General features: G+C 36.6%; 1 protein-coding gene across 1 annotated transcript in view; it reads right to left on the bottom strand.

Annotated features, from left to right (window-relative positions):
- Positions 1 to 13,062, bottom strand: part of Moxd1 (monooxygenase DBH like 1) — an 80,942-nt gene that overhangs the window by 47,277 nt on the left and 20,603 nt on the right. The window contains exons 3-4 of the mRNA XM_031380606.1: positions 8,876 to 9,043; positions 8,550 to 8,633 (exon numbers count right to left, since the gene is read on the bottom strand). Of these exons, the coding sequence (XP_031236466.1) occupies positions 8,550 to 8,633; positions 8,876 to 9,043 (252 nt within the window). The remainder of the gene's footprint in view (positions 1 to 8,549; positions 8,634 to 8,875; positions 9,044 to 13,062) is intronic.

Genomic DNA, 13,062 nt, shown 5'->3' with positions numbered 1-13,062 from the left:
ACATGAATGTAATGTAATTCTATTTACTTAAAATATGTTTTTAAATGTTAACAAATACAGATAAATTGAAATCATGTATCTTATCATAATCCAATAAAACTTACTTCAATAAAAAAAGAAAATGTGAAATTAAAAAAGAAAGTTATAAGGGCCATCTGGGAATTTTAAATAACTACAAAGTAGTGGTTCTTAAACAATAGGTTGGCATCAGGATTAATTGTAGAGCTTTTCCGAAGAATGTCAACAATCACCCCTTCACACAGGAGTTGGCACTGCACTTAGAGATTTAACTTAGATAATTTTTAAGCTGTACCTTAAGGATATGAACCAAGCAGACCAATAGTGACTCACCAGAGCAAGACAAGTCCACAATGCCTTTAAATTTGGTGTAATTTCCCCTTTCTAAAGTTATTGTACTACTGGGCTTTTCTTCTGAAATTCTGATGAGTAAATAGCTTAATAATGTTCAGCATTGAGAATATAAAGTAGAAAGCTGTGAAATATATTCAATTCATGAGTTATACAAACTTAAATTGCAAATATCTCTTTTATTAAAAGTGAGATTTCATTTCAGGCATGACAAAAGTTCCATTCATAAAAGCTATAATAATTTGTTGCATCAATTCTGTCAATTCTATGATGCCATCATGGTTGTATACTAACATGATTTTTTTACAGAGAAAATATAATCCTCTTTAGGAACACACAACAACAAAAAAAGGAACACACAAAGCTATCTGCATTATTTTTATAATTAGTATTTTGCATTATAACTTAATTTATCAATGAATGCAAAGAAGCAATTATAAATTCATGAGCTTTCTGAGTTTCAATATTTCATGAATGGAGAAACAACATTCTTAAAAATTGTTAATCATACAGGACTACCTCTCGATTTCTCAGATTTACAGTTTTCCAATGGTTTGGGTAACATGAATTTAATCTCCTGGAGGAAGCATGGCATTAGTTTTCAGGTTGCCAGTGGTTGGGGTAGGACTGGGCTCCCAGTGGCTCTTAGACAGCCAGTTTCTCTAGCTTTCTTTCCAATGTGTCTTTTCTTATTTTATGGCATTACAGGCATTTTACCACAAACTTAAGACCAAATGAAAATGTTAGTGTTTCATCTCACGGGTACCTTTAGAGAGACCATTGTTGGGATGTGGATGAAATGGTCCATTAACATTGTTTTAATTTCCAAGGAAGATTTTTTTTTTAACTCCACCAAAAAGCTACTGGCCTGTTTCCAAGGATCAATCCTTATGTTACAGCATATTCTCAGTAAGTTTAGAGCCCATTGCTTTCCTTTCCTTTCATTTAATTTAAATTATTGTTAATTCTTTTCCCTGTGCCATCATCTCAGGCTCAACATTCTGCCCCTTTCTAGAAACATATGCATCATCTTAGGCTGAACATCTGAACTCTGATCTTAAGTAACTTCCTAAATCCCTCATGAGGTTTTATATGTATCATCAGTGTCATTGATAAGTGTGTTTATTTTTTAGCAAAGCATTAAAACTCTGGACTTCTGTGTACTAGATGCCACATAAAATCTGTCAGCTTCCAGGATTTTAACCCAAAGTCTCGGAAGGTTCTGGTGGGGTCACCTTATATAGCCCAAGAAGTATGCTCACATTGTACAGGACTCAAAAACAACCCTACCCAAAATGGTTCTGTATACTTCAAAGTTTGTTCAAATGGCACAACCGTTTGAACAAACTTTCAATGTTATTGAATGTTGTTACTAAAACACAGAAAACATTAAGAAACTTTGGGAAGTGGTGCAAATGTCCTTTCCCTTAGCTTTGGAAATAAGGTCAGAGATATTTACATGTGTTCAAACTCACCAAATAGTACACATTAAACATATGCAGTTCTTTATATACCACATGTATATAGCAAATATAGCAAAGAGCACAAGCTACTTTGGTCTTTGTTTGGACAGCTTTGCTGAGATATATGGATGTTTTTTCTCATTTTACCACAAATGTCTTTGGAGGTGGGGGAGGCAGAAGGCTTGAGTTAGTAAGACTATACAGACAACAGTTTGTTAGTTTTTCACAGAGGATCTATGCTCAAACCTTGGTCCCACTTCTGATGCACTGTAAGGGGTTGAGTAAGTTACTTTGACCTTGCCTGGTTCCAGAAAGTTGTAGAAAGTCAGTTTTATGTTGAGAAACTATGAAAACCTGAAGAGATGATATATCTAAGTAGCAAAAATAAACAGAAGTTTTACCTAAATACTTCCCTGTGTCACAAACTCAAGTCACTCATCAAGTCACTTAGCATCACCATATCTACTAATCTGAAGATGCCATCCACACCTAGAATTTAATATAAACATTTTTTTATTCTGTCAATAGAATTTATGATTAAGTCACTCAGCAATTTTACAGCCATTAACTCCCATCATATGTGCCAATGCTTTATCGTGTTCTCATCTGACCTTCTGCACAATTGAAAATGATATACTAGATGGGGGGAGAAGGATTAGGTGGTAGAATAAAGGCTAAGGAAAATAAATATCCAGTGTCTGCTGAAAAATGTCCTTATTTAAAGTCACCAAATGCAAGACTAATGGGAGTTCTAAGAATGTCCGAGAATGTCCCAGGGGAGAGTCACCAGCTGGTCTTCGTCCTTACTTAGACAAGAGCAGGAAGGAAAGTAGCTTATATTTCATTTGGTTTAGAGTAATGGAAGCAAGCAATGAAATCTAACTCCTAAGGAATCTTTATTTCAAAATAAAATAGTGACTTACTGCCTACCATGGTTTCTGTGAAGCCTTTACGAAAATCCTATATGGCAAGCCTATATGAGAAAATACTAGAACTTTTAGTCATCCCTCTCTATAATCCCCTTCAAGGGAAAACAAGCAATTACAATCCTGTTATGCAACAGGTGTTCTTGCTTGTCTTCATTTAATCTTCACTGAGAATTACTTTTTCTACTTTACGACTGAAGAGGCAAGCTCTGAGTTTTCTTTGCCCAAGGGCACTTAGCTAATGAAAAGCAGAGTCAGGATATAGCATTGGGCTCTGTTCTTGCCTATTTCAATAAAGCCTTGCCTCTGTCTTATCCTAAGATTTAAGAGGTTTGAAAACCATAGTAAACTGGTAACATGGCTTAGTTCTTATTAAGCCAATACATGCTAAATATGTAAACACTCACCTGATAATAACAGCTAACAATTGGAACAAGTGCTTTTATTAGCCCTGTTTACAAATGGTAGCCTAAGACTTATTAAGTGAGGAACTTGCTTGGGATCAACATCTATTGGCTAAGGAGCCAAGATTTGAATCATGACATCTTACATCAGACTTGTGCTTGAGCCACTAAACAATAAAGAGAGTGAACATATGTGATTGTATTGTTTAGTTTAATGTATATGTTCCCAACTTTTATAAAAATGTAATAGTCATCAAATAATAATAGCAACAAGCTCAGTCAATTGTGGGTAAAAGGATTAAACTGAACAGTTTACAGCCCAGGCACAATTAAGTCTCCTGGTCTCTCTTTTAAAAATTGAGTCTGTTAACATACTGAGCTATTATGATTGTGTCTAGACTTCCCAGGTTCTCTTGGTGGCATGCCCTAGAAAGAATTTTATGCTAATGGAGCCCCTGTGAAGGCCTTTTAACCTCTCTGGGAAAGGGGCACATTTCACTCTGGACCTGCTATAGGCTTATGAGATACCAGAGTACGGGAAACTAGGACCACAGTACATGTGATCTCCAACACAGACTTTAGTCTTAGTTTTCAGCAAGTCACAGATATTTAGAAGCATAAAGAAGCCACTGAAATCATGTAGTGAAATCTCTATCTGACTAGGCAGGAATTTAAGGAGCAGGCAAGGTTAAGTGCTTTCTCTAGGGTCAACACGTTAATTAGCAGAACAATAAATCACGGTCATGAATAGACATGCTTTCAGTAAACTCAATCCCTTGTAGTTTGTGACTATAAAGAACACCTAGGTAGCTAGACAAACCCCTGATGTATCTGACAAAGGTGTAGCCCAGGACAGAGCAAAGCCTTCAACACTGAGCACCCTGTCTGTATCAGCAATCTTTAAAATATGCTTCTACAAGTCACAACATCACCAGCACAGCTGACGTTCTTAGTAACATCTCTCCATTCAAAATTTTAGGTTTAGCCACCACAAATACCCTAGTCTTTTCATCTTTTCTTGCATACATATACATATATGTGTGTGTATTAAATATGTATATATTTCTGTGTGTATAAAATCAGATTCTTTAAATATAAGGGATGTAGTTATTTGACACTGATCTTCTTTGGAGCACAAATTGCCAAAATGTGGATTGTCAAAACTTTTATATTTACAGCATGAATTAGTGGAATCGTGAGTGTTGCAAAGTTTTTAGAAGATGTGGAACATGGCTTCACATGAGGCTTATTGTGAAAGTGCATTTGTTTCAACTTGTTAAACAGATCCATCTACAGGTCCAAAGATCTGCCTCCAGGGAATGTGGTAAGAGAGCAAGGGATGAAAGGGAGACAGCAGTAAGCAAAAGCCTTCCCCCGTGGTTAGAGCAGATCTGGGAAAAGCACATCCAACCACTGAGTCAGAGACAACGGCAAACATCTTGTTCCCACATAATAACGTGAAACAGAAGATGAGCACATGACAAAGGCTGATGACAGCATGGGCACACATCTCAATGACAAAACCAAAAAGCATTTCCATTGGGAAGAAAGGCAACAACAGTGAAGATGCCACTTCAGGGGGAAGACAGGAATGAGATATACTGAGAGAGAAAAGCTAATTCTGATCCTCAGAGGATCGAGTAGTTTCATATCAGTCATGCTCAAATTCCCATGGTTACTAAAATCAACTCTAACAGTTTACACTCTTAAAATAGTAACCTATTGGCACATTTGACATTTGTGACATACTTTAGATGAAGTTCTCCATTCAACAATATCCTTTCATTTTAAGAGATGACTGAACACAGTAGGGTACCTGGTCAACCAAGTCTATTTAATCTATGACATGATGACAGAGACATTTACTCTATGCCTTCAATAAGAAATCAACTTTCCAGTAACTATTTTATGACTATACAGTATTCAGGTTTCAAGGACCCTTCATGCCTATTTAACGGTAGTTATGCCTGGGTTTTCTGAGGAAGCCTCCTCCATAATCCATCACTGACATTTAGCAGCAATAAAGTCTGATCTAATGGAAGTAAACATATTTATTCAGGGACACACATAAAGCATAGCATTTCCCTTCCAGTGAGTATTAAAGATGACAGTGTTTTGTTTTACTTTGTTTTTACTGTCTAGTTAGGAAGTCTGTCCTCCTGTCATTCTCTCCCCAGAAAGGAAGTTATAGGCATTTTACATGGATGCTTGAAATCAAACTCATTTACTCATGCCTACTCAGTAGGTATGTTACTGACTGAGTTATCTCCCCAACCTCACAATGTAGCTATATTTAAACCCCTGAACATCTAGAAAGGCTGATTGGAAACTCTTCAGTCACTTTGGGCATGGTACTAAATATTAACCACTTTTGATTCACTCATAAGTCATACTAACACCTATGTTAAAAGTTAGTTAAGTAAGTTTAGTAAAATCTACTTCTCCAATTTTTAGGAGGGGAAATTAGCATATAAAGGCAAAGAGTTTATAATTAGTCAAAGCAACTCTAACTGAAACTCAGCTCTGACTTTTTAGCACAGTGCTCTGTTCTCTCCTAGGCTTTCAGGAAATGGAGTTTTCAGAGAAAAGTGATTCCACGAGAATCAATGAAACTAAACTGTCCAACAGCAGCTGTCAGGTATCAGAGAGTTTCTGGGTCTGAGTCTGCTGTATTGAGAAAAAAAATCAAAACCAAACAAAAAATATAAACCACTCAAACTCTTGTTTAGTCCTTAGTCTCAAAGTCTTCTGAGGAAGGTACTGTTTCCACTTACTAAAGAGGACTAAGGAATGGCTCACAACTCTCCCTTAAACGTGATGAGCAAACTGCTTAAGAGGATTCAAGTTCAGAGATTCTTTCTGCTCCTAATAGGAAACCAGCAAAGTAATGCTCCAAGAAGATGCAGGGACCATGACTATGCTGGGTTACATGGTGAGTAAATTCTTCTCTAAAATAGCCAGCTATCAACAAATATTTGTTTAGGCCAAAGATATATCTTGTTTGAACAGATAAACTCATGGTATAGGTTTTCTGTGAAGAGAATTCTCTGGTGATTAAAACAACAACAAAAAACAAACAAACAAAAAAAAAACCTTAAAAGAAACTGTATTAAACCAAGTAATAACCCCAACTTCTAAGGCAGCGTGTTGACATATTATTAGTCCTGACAACTCCATCAGTGTTGAGCATACTAGCTGAAGGAATCAGCTATTAAAATAAATTCCAAGCTAAAGTTAAAGGCACAGCATGAGAAAACTAACTAAAGCAAAGCCATGTTGGCCTGAGGTGATGTGGGCTGAGTCCTTAAAAGGACTTTGTATCAGAGAAGAGCTGAGGCCTACTTTTTAAATATTTATTTGTTTATTTATTACATGTTTGTTAGGAGGTATGTGCAGGCACTGCAAAAGTATGCAGAAATATGAGGCATTGGGCCTCATGTATAGAAGTGGAAAGACAACTTATGGGAGCTGGCTATCTCTTTCACCATGTGTTTCAGGTTGTAAGGCTTCCCAGCAAATGCTGAAATGTTAATATCCTGAAAGAACATCTCCCCAGCCTGGTGGAGCCATTTCCACACAGTGTTAGCACATTATTGGGTAAGCACCTGGGGGAAATGACACACATCTGACCCATAGCTTTTCAAACCATGAGTCTTTTTGTATGGGAAGATCACATATTGCCCATAAAGTAGTAGAGACCATCTCTTCTAGGACAAAGAGACTAGAAACAAGATATCTCCAGGAGAGTTCTAGAGCTATACATTCTACTTCATAGACTTACTAGAATTTTACTGTATTGTTTATCAAAAAGCAAACCATCTTTTGAAAAATGGACTCTAAACAATGTGTACAACATAAGTATTTTTTTAGACTCTGTTCCTGGTGGGACTTGGGTCTTTGTAGGCTGTCTTTCTTGGGGGATTGTGTTTCATAATATTAAGTAAACTGGACTTTGGGGGCTGAGAGAAAAGAGCAGAAATCTATCCTGTGAGGGACATTTTAAACTAAATAATTCCATTTTAAAGTGTTAGTCGCCAAAACTCTCCTCACTCACAAAATATAACAGTAACCTCCTTCAACTTGGTGACCTTCCTTCAAATCCTATCTTCCTCAAAGTAAAGATCTCTTGGGTTTTGGTAGAACTGCAAATATTGCAAAAATCTTTCATGCCACTAATTCTTCTTGCTACAAACGTGTAGTTAAGACATAAGTGGGTTACCTATCTATCAAAGACAGATCTGAGCACCTGGATGAATACATTTGAAATCAACATGTTTCAACCACTCTAAGATATGAGTGTTTCTACCTCAGGTTAAATGCTGTGAGCTTGGTAGAGTGAATGTTATGACTGAGATGTACTGCAGAGAGAACTGTAGCTACAACTGTATTCGGAGTCCTGGGAGACCAATGCTAATGAATGGAAATAACTACTGATTCAGATGCATGAGTCATCTAGATGCCAGAGTCTAACCATTTGCTTATCTCTTACATCCACACTGTGTCATTACTCTGAGTGCCAATTTGAATGTAGCAACATCAGGCTTCCTAAGGATTCACATTATTCAGTTGGCAATATTTAATTCTGTCTTATTCTACAATACCCAGTGAGGTTTTAGAGAGCATATAGTATAATGTTCAATCTGTCTGGTACTCCCAATAACAATCAGGGCCAGAGGGGAGTTCCTTCATTAATTAGATGTAAGAGTCTGGGGATACCCAATCCCAGGGCACAGGAAAAGAGAACTGCATGTCAGGGGAAATCTGAGCTCATCCATTTTGAGCTTGTACAATTTTTCATTTTTAACAATTTAATAGAAATTCACTAATCTTTTTTTCCTATCTTCAAGAAAATGCAACAGCATTTTTTAATGACAAGATATAGTATTTTCTTTTTTTTTTCTTTTTTTTTCTCTTTTTTGGTTTTTCAAGACAGGGTTTCTCTGTGTAGCCCTGGCTGTCCTGGAACTCACTCTGTAGACCAGACTGGCCTCAAACTCAGAAATCCACCTGCCTCTGCCTCCCAAAGGTTGGGATTAATGGTGTGTGACACCACCGCCTGACAAGATATAGTATTTTCAATGAACCAGATATTCTCAAACAATGTAAGTGAGAAATGTCAATTTCCTGCATAAGGATTTATTAATATCTAGTATACCATTTAAAATAGCAATTCCTATTTCAGAAATATTGCCTACTTACCTTAGATGTGTAAAGTTAGAAGATAATTGAAATACTATTAAGCTTTCAGTCTCTAAAGACTGTTCCTTCTCTATCAAATACTTTCATATACTTAGAAATCATTTCTGTATATTTCCTATTTACATTTTTTAGAAAGATTTTTTTTCCATTCATATCATTGAAGTTCGACCCACAAGACAGTCACATACCTTTATCACATGATGCTTTTCTTGGAATGTAGGAATCTTAAACATTTGGCACCAGTATGTTGTTCCTTTGTTTGGAATGGGGACCTGTCTTAAGAAAAAGGGCAAGAAAATAAAAAGTCACATTCAGTTGAGATGACAATAAATTCAATAACATAAGCAAGTAGTCTTATATACTTTTGGTTAACCCATCTTTTTGTTTAAAAACAGAAAAGGAAAAGAAAAAGAAAGAAAGAAAGAAAGAGAGAGAGAGAGAGAGAGAGAGAGAGGGAAAGAGAGAGAGAAAAAGAGAGAGAAAGAGAAAAAAAAGAAAGAAAGAGGGAACTTACGTCTTGATTTACTAGATCAAAGTATTGTAAGACTGTAGACAACACATTGGCTTTCTCAGGATTCAGCAATCGTAGACTCTTTGTGCCTCTATTTGAGTCATGGTACTTGGGACCAGATTCTCCAGGATCTTCATGGTGGTAGGCCCAGATAACTCTCACTGTGCTATCCTGGTAATCAGACATTGGTGTGTTATGTTTCATAACAGCACTTTCCTTACCACTAGCTTATACTTAAAGAACTCTCTTTAAAGCAGCACATAAGAATGAAGAAATGAGAATAAATATACTTAGAGTATCTAGGGAGTTGATTCTTAGCACCCCCCCCAAAAAAACCCCAAAATTGACAAAGTACTAGTGAAACTAACCAAAATAAAGAATAAGAATACTCAAATTAATAAAATTGGAGATTAAAAGAGAGAATGTTATCAAAATACAATCCAGAAACTCATTAAAGAACCCCATGAAGACTGGTATTCAAAAAATGGAAAATTTAGAAGAAATGATAAATTTCTAGAAATACATGTGTTGTGTAGCAATTTCCTCTAGAATAAAACCTTCCATCTTTGAGGGATGTTATATAAAGTACAGGGTGTATTAAGTGTGGTGAAGCATTCTATCCTGGAAATAATTTCCTTAAACTCCAGATGTAAAAATCTCAACAACCTCAGGAAGTTCCTGAAACTGACCAGATACTGTAGGCTCCTCATTCCCAAATGTATGTAAACTCTAAGAACTTCCAAGAGGCACACTCAGACAAGAGGAGCCTCTGAGAATACTTTCTAATCAGCTGAGCCACTTCAAAGAGTTAGACAAGCTGAGTTGTCTAGAAGAGGCTCAGTCCCCGTCGGCCCATACATCTGAAAGAAGCAGAGATCAACTGAGCTGATAAAAAGAGTAGAACCTGTTGAACTGCCTGCAAGTTGTTCAGTGTACTCCAAGTAAGCTGTGACACATGCTGAGGTGAGCTTTCACTAATATAGCTGCCTGAGAAATTCAGTTCCTATAAGTACCCTCTGATCCACATTCCTGTTAATAATCCCAATAAAATGCATTGGTTCACCAAGTTTGATGTTGGTACTATCTTTAATTCATTGTTAGTTCCTTGTCAGGTAAGTAGATGCTTGTTGGTGTCTAGTCATGAATAATGTTGCACAATAGCATGATCAACCCATATTAAACAAAGAGGATATAAATAATTTAAACATATGTATAACAACCAGCAAGATTTAAATAGTAATATGACAAAGAAAAGCTTGTGACTAGATGGATTCATTGTCAAATTCTACCAAACCATTTTCCATATTCAATATATAGGCAAAAATTCTCATGAAAATTCTATCAAACCAAACTCAAAAACACATTACAAAGACCATACTCCATGATTAAATTTACTCATTCCCAGGTAGTGATAGCTATTCCTGATTTTCAACTTCATTACATCTGTAATGAACTATACAATCTATAAATGGAGGGCACAGCTGGGATACAGATCTTGAGGCTGGAAGACATAAGTTTTTGACCTAGATCTTGAGGCATAGTGGCCATGAAAAGCTTAGGCCCCGGCAAGGTAGTACAAGCCTTTAATCCCAAAAGACTGAGGCAAGCAGATCTCTGAATTCAAGGTCAGCCTGGGACAAAGCAAGTACCGGATCCGGGTGTGATCTTTTATTTGGGCCACCTTTAATCTGGATCACACCTTTTGCTGGAGACCTACAATAATGACATGAGAAGAAGGAAGTTACACTCTTCTTTGTCTGCTTGCACATGCTTACCAGCCCATCTGTTGGAACCTACTTCTTTAGGATTCCAGCTTATATAAAAGACCAACTGAAATATCTAGCATTGTGGGACTGAGAAACTAGGAGATTCTTGGATTTCCAATTCACAGCTGCCCATTGTTGGGTTAGTTGGACTGCAGACTATAAGTCTTTATAATATTCCATAATTTCTGTGACTCTAGAGAACCCTGATTAAAACACAAGTTGTAAGGTTGGTGCAATATACACAAGCCAGTAAACATCATATAGCCCATAGACATAAGAACAGAAATCATCTAATCATATCAATAAGTTGGGAGTAGGCCCTCCATAAAGGTCAATATCCCTTCATGACAGAAGCCCTGAAGATATCAGGAATGGAAGGAATGTATCTCAACCAAATAAAGATATATGACAAAACTGTAACCAACACAAAATATAAAAGAAAACTGACAACATCCCCTAAAGTTTAGAATGAGATGTGTGCCTACTTGACCTTTATTTGCTGTAGCACTGAAGCCTTAGATAGAGCACTGAGAAGGAAATAACATTATACAAGTAAGGGATAAATAAGCAAAAATATTGGTATTTGCTGATGACATATTCTTATGTTATAAAGACACTAAAGATTCCAACAGGAAATTCTTGTACCTGATAAATACAAAGGGCAAAGTAGCAAAATATAAAATCCATACACAATTATCACTAGCTTTTCTCTATGTCAAGAATAAATTTGTTGAGTATGAAATTAAGAAAAACATCATTTGCAATGGCTTCAAACAAAAAATACCTAGGCATAAAACTAAGCAAGGAGGTGAAAGACCTCTACAGTCAAAACTTTAAGACACTAAAGAAAGAAACTGAGAAAGTCATTGGAAGATGCAAAGAACTTCCATACTCACAGGTTGGTACGTAAATTATTAAGCAGACATATAGGTCAATACAGTAGAGCACTTAGAAATAAATCTACAAAGGTACTGATAGCCACTTTTCAACAGTGTCCTCAGAGCACACATTGCAGAAGAGACAACATCCTTAAAAATCAGTTAAGGGAAGCTGGATTTCCACATGAAGAAAAAAATTAATAGTTCATTCTGAACAGAGAATTGATCCAGAATGGATCAAATATTGGCCTAATGTAAGACCTGAAACTTTGAAACGGTTACGGAAAAACACAAGTAAAGCATTTCACAATCTAGTCTTAGGCAAGGACTGTTTTTAAATAGGACTGGAAATAATTCCAAAATTGAAAAATGAGATGACAGGAAATCAGACAGGACCTACACATTGAAAGAAACAATTGTCAGGGCAAAGAGGCTGTCTGACTATATAATGGAAAAAGTCTTACCCAGTGACTCATCAGAAAGGGCAATAGTGTCTTTGACACATAAATAACTACAAAAAATAATTTCCAAATTTACAAGTCAGCCGAACAACAAATCAGCTATTGGACAGAATAGTCTATCCTCAGAATAAATACAAATGACCAACAAATACTTGAAACAGGAATTTCAAATCCTTTGCCATAAGAGAATTTCAAATTAAACTTCGAGATCATTGGGGGTTTCCTTGGTGCCCACTTTGATTAAGGAATCAACTACATGTAACCCAGTCCTGATAATGGAGGTTTTACTTAGTGGCTTAGGATGTCTACAGTAGTAGGCTTCCATATGTGGCTCTTAATGCTATTTGTCCCTCCCCATATTCCTTCCCTTACCCCTCTCTTCTTTCCCTTCTGCTCTTCAGATTCTATTTCTCAGTCAGAACAGCCATCATCAAGAAAACCAAGGACAACAAATATGAGTAAGGGTGTGAGAAAATTCAGCCCTTAATTCACTGCTGATGGGAGTGCAAACATGTGCAGCCATCTTGAAAGTTGGCATGGAGTTTGCTCAAAAAGTGGAAAAACAGAACCATATGACCCAGCTATTCCACTCTTAGGCATCCCTCAGATATCCTGCTACAGAGACACTTGCCTATAGATGCTCATTTCTAGTCTATTCAAAATAGCCAGGAGGTGAAATCAGCTTAGATGTTCAACTGATGAATGGATAACAAAAATGTTGTATGTACATACAGTAGAACATTACATAGCTGTTCTAAAAGGAAATTGTGGTATTTTTAGGCAAACTGATGCATGAAAATTGTCATGTTAAACAAAATGAGCTGGATTCAGAAACCATCTCTATGTTCTCTGTAGTAAGTAAAACTAGTTTAAATTATATGTATGTGTATCTTTGCAGACTTGAAAAGACTAGACTGGACATCAAGAGAGAGCTAGACGAGATCTTCAAGACAAGGGAAAGACAGATAACAAAGCAGAAAAAAAAACTATCAAAAGAAAGAAAGGAATGAGCCAGAAAGAGCTGGAGGCAGAAAGAAAGGCAGTGTGGGAGGGCAGTGGAGCAGGGCAGTGTGGGAGGGCAGTGT

This window comes from Mastomys coucha, unplaced genomic scaffold (genome assembly GCF_008632895.1).
Source record: "Mastomys coucha isolate ucsf_1 unplaced genomic scaffold, UCSF_Mcou_1 pScaffold2, whole genome shotgun sequence".
NCBI classification, from domain to species: domain Eukaryota; kingdom Metazoa; phylum Chordata; class Mammalia; order Rodentia; family Muridae; genus Mastomys; species Mastomys coucha.
The sequence above is the reverse complement of the archived record's forward strand: the minus strand, read 5'-3'. Positions and strand labels throughout refer to the sequence as shown.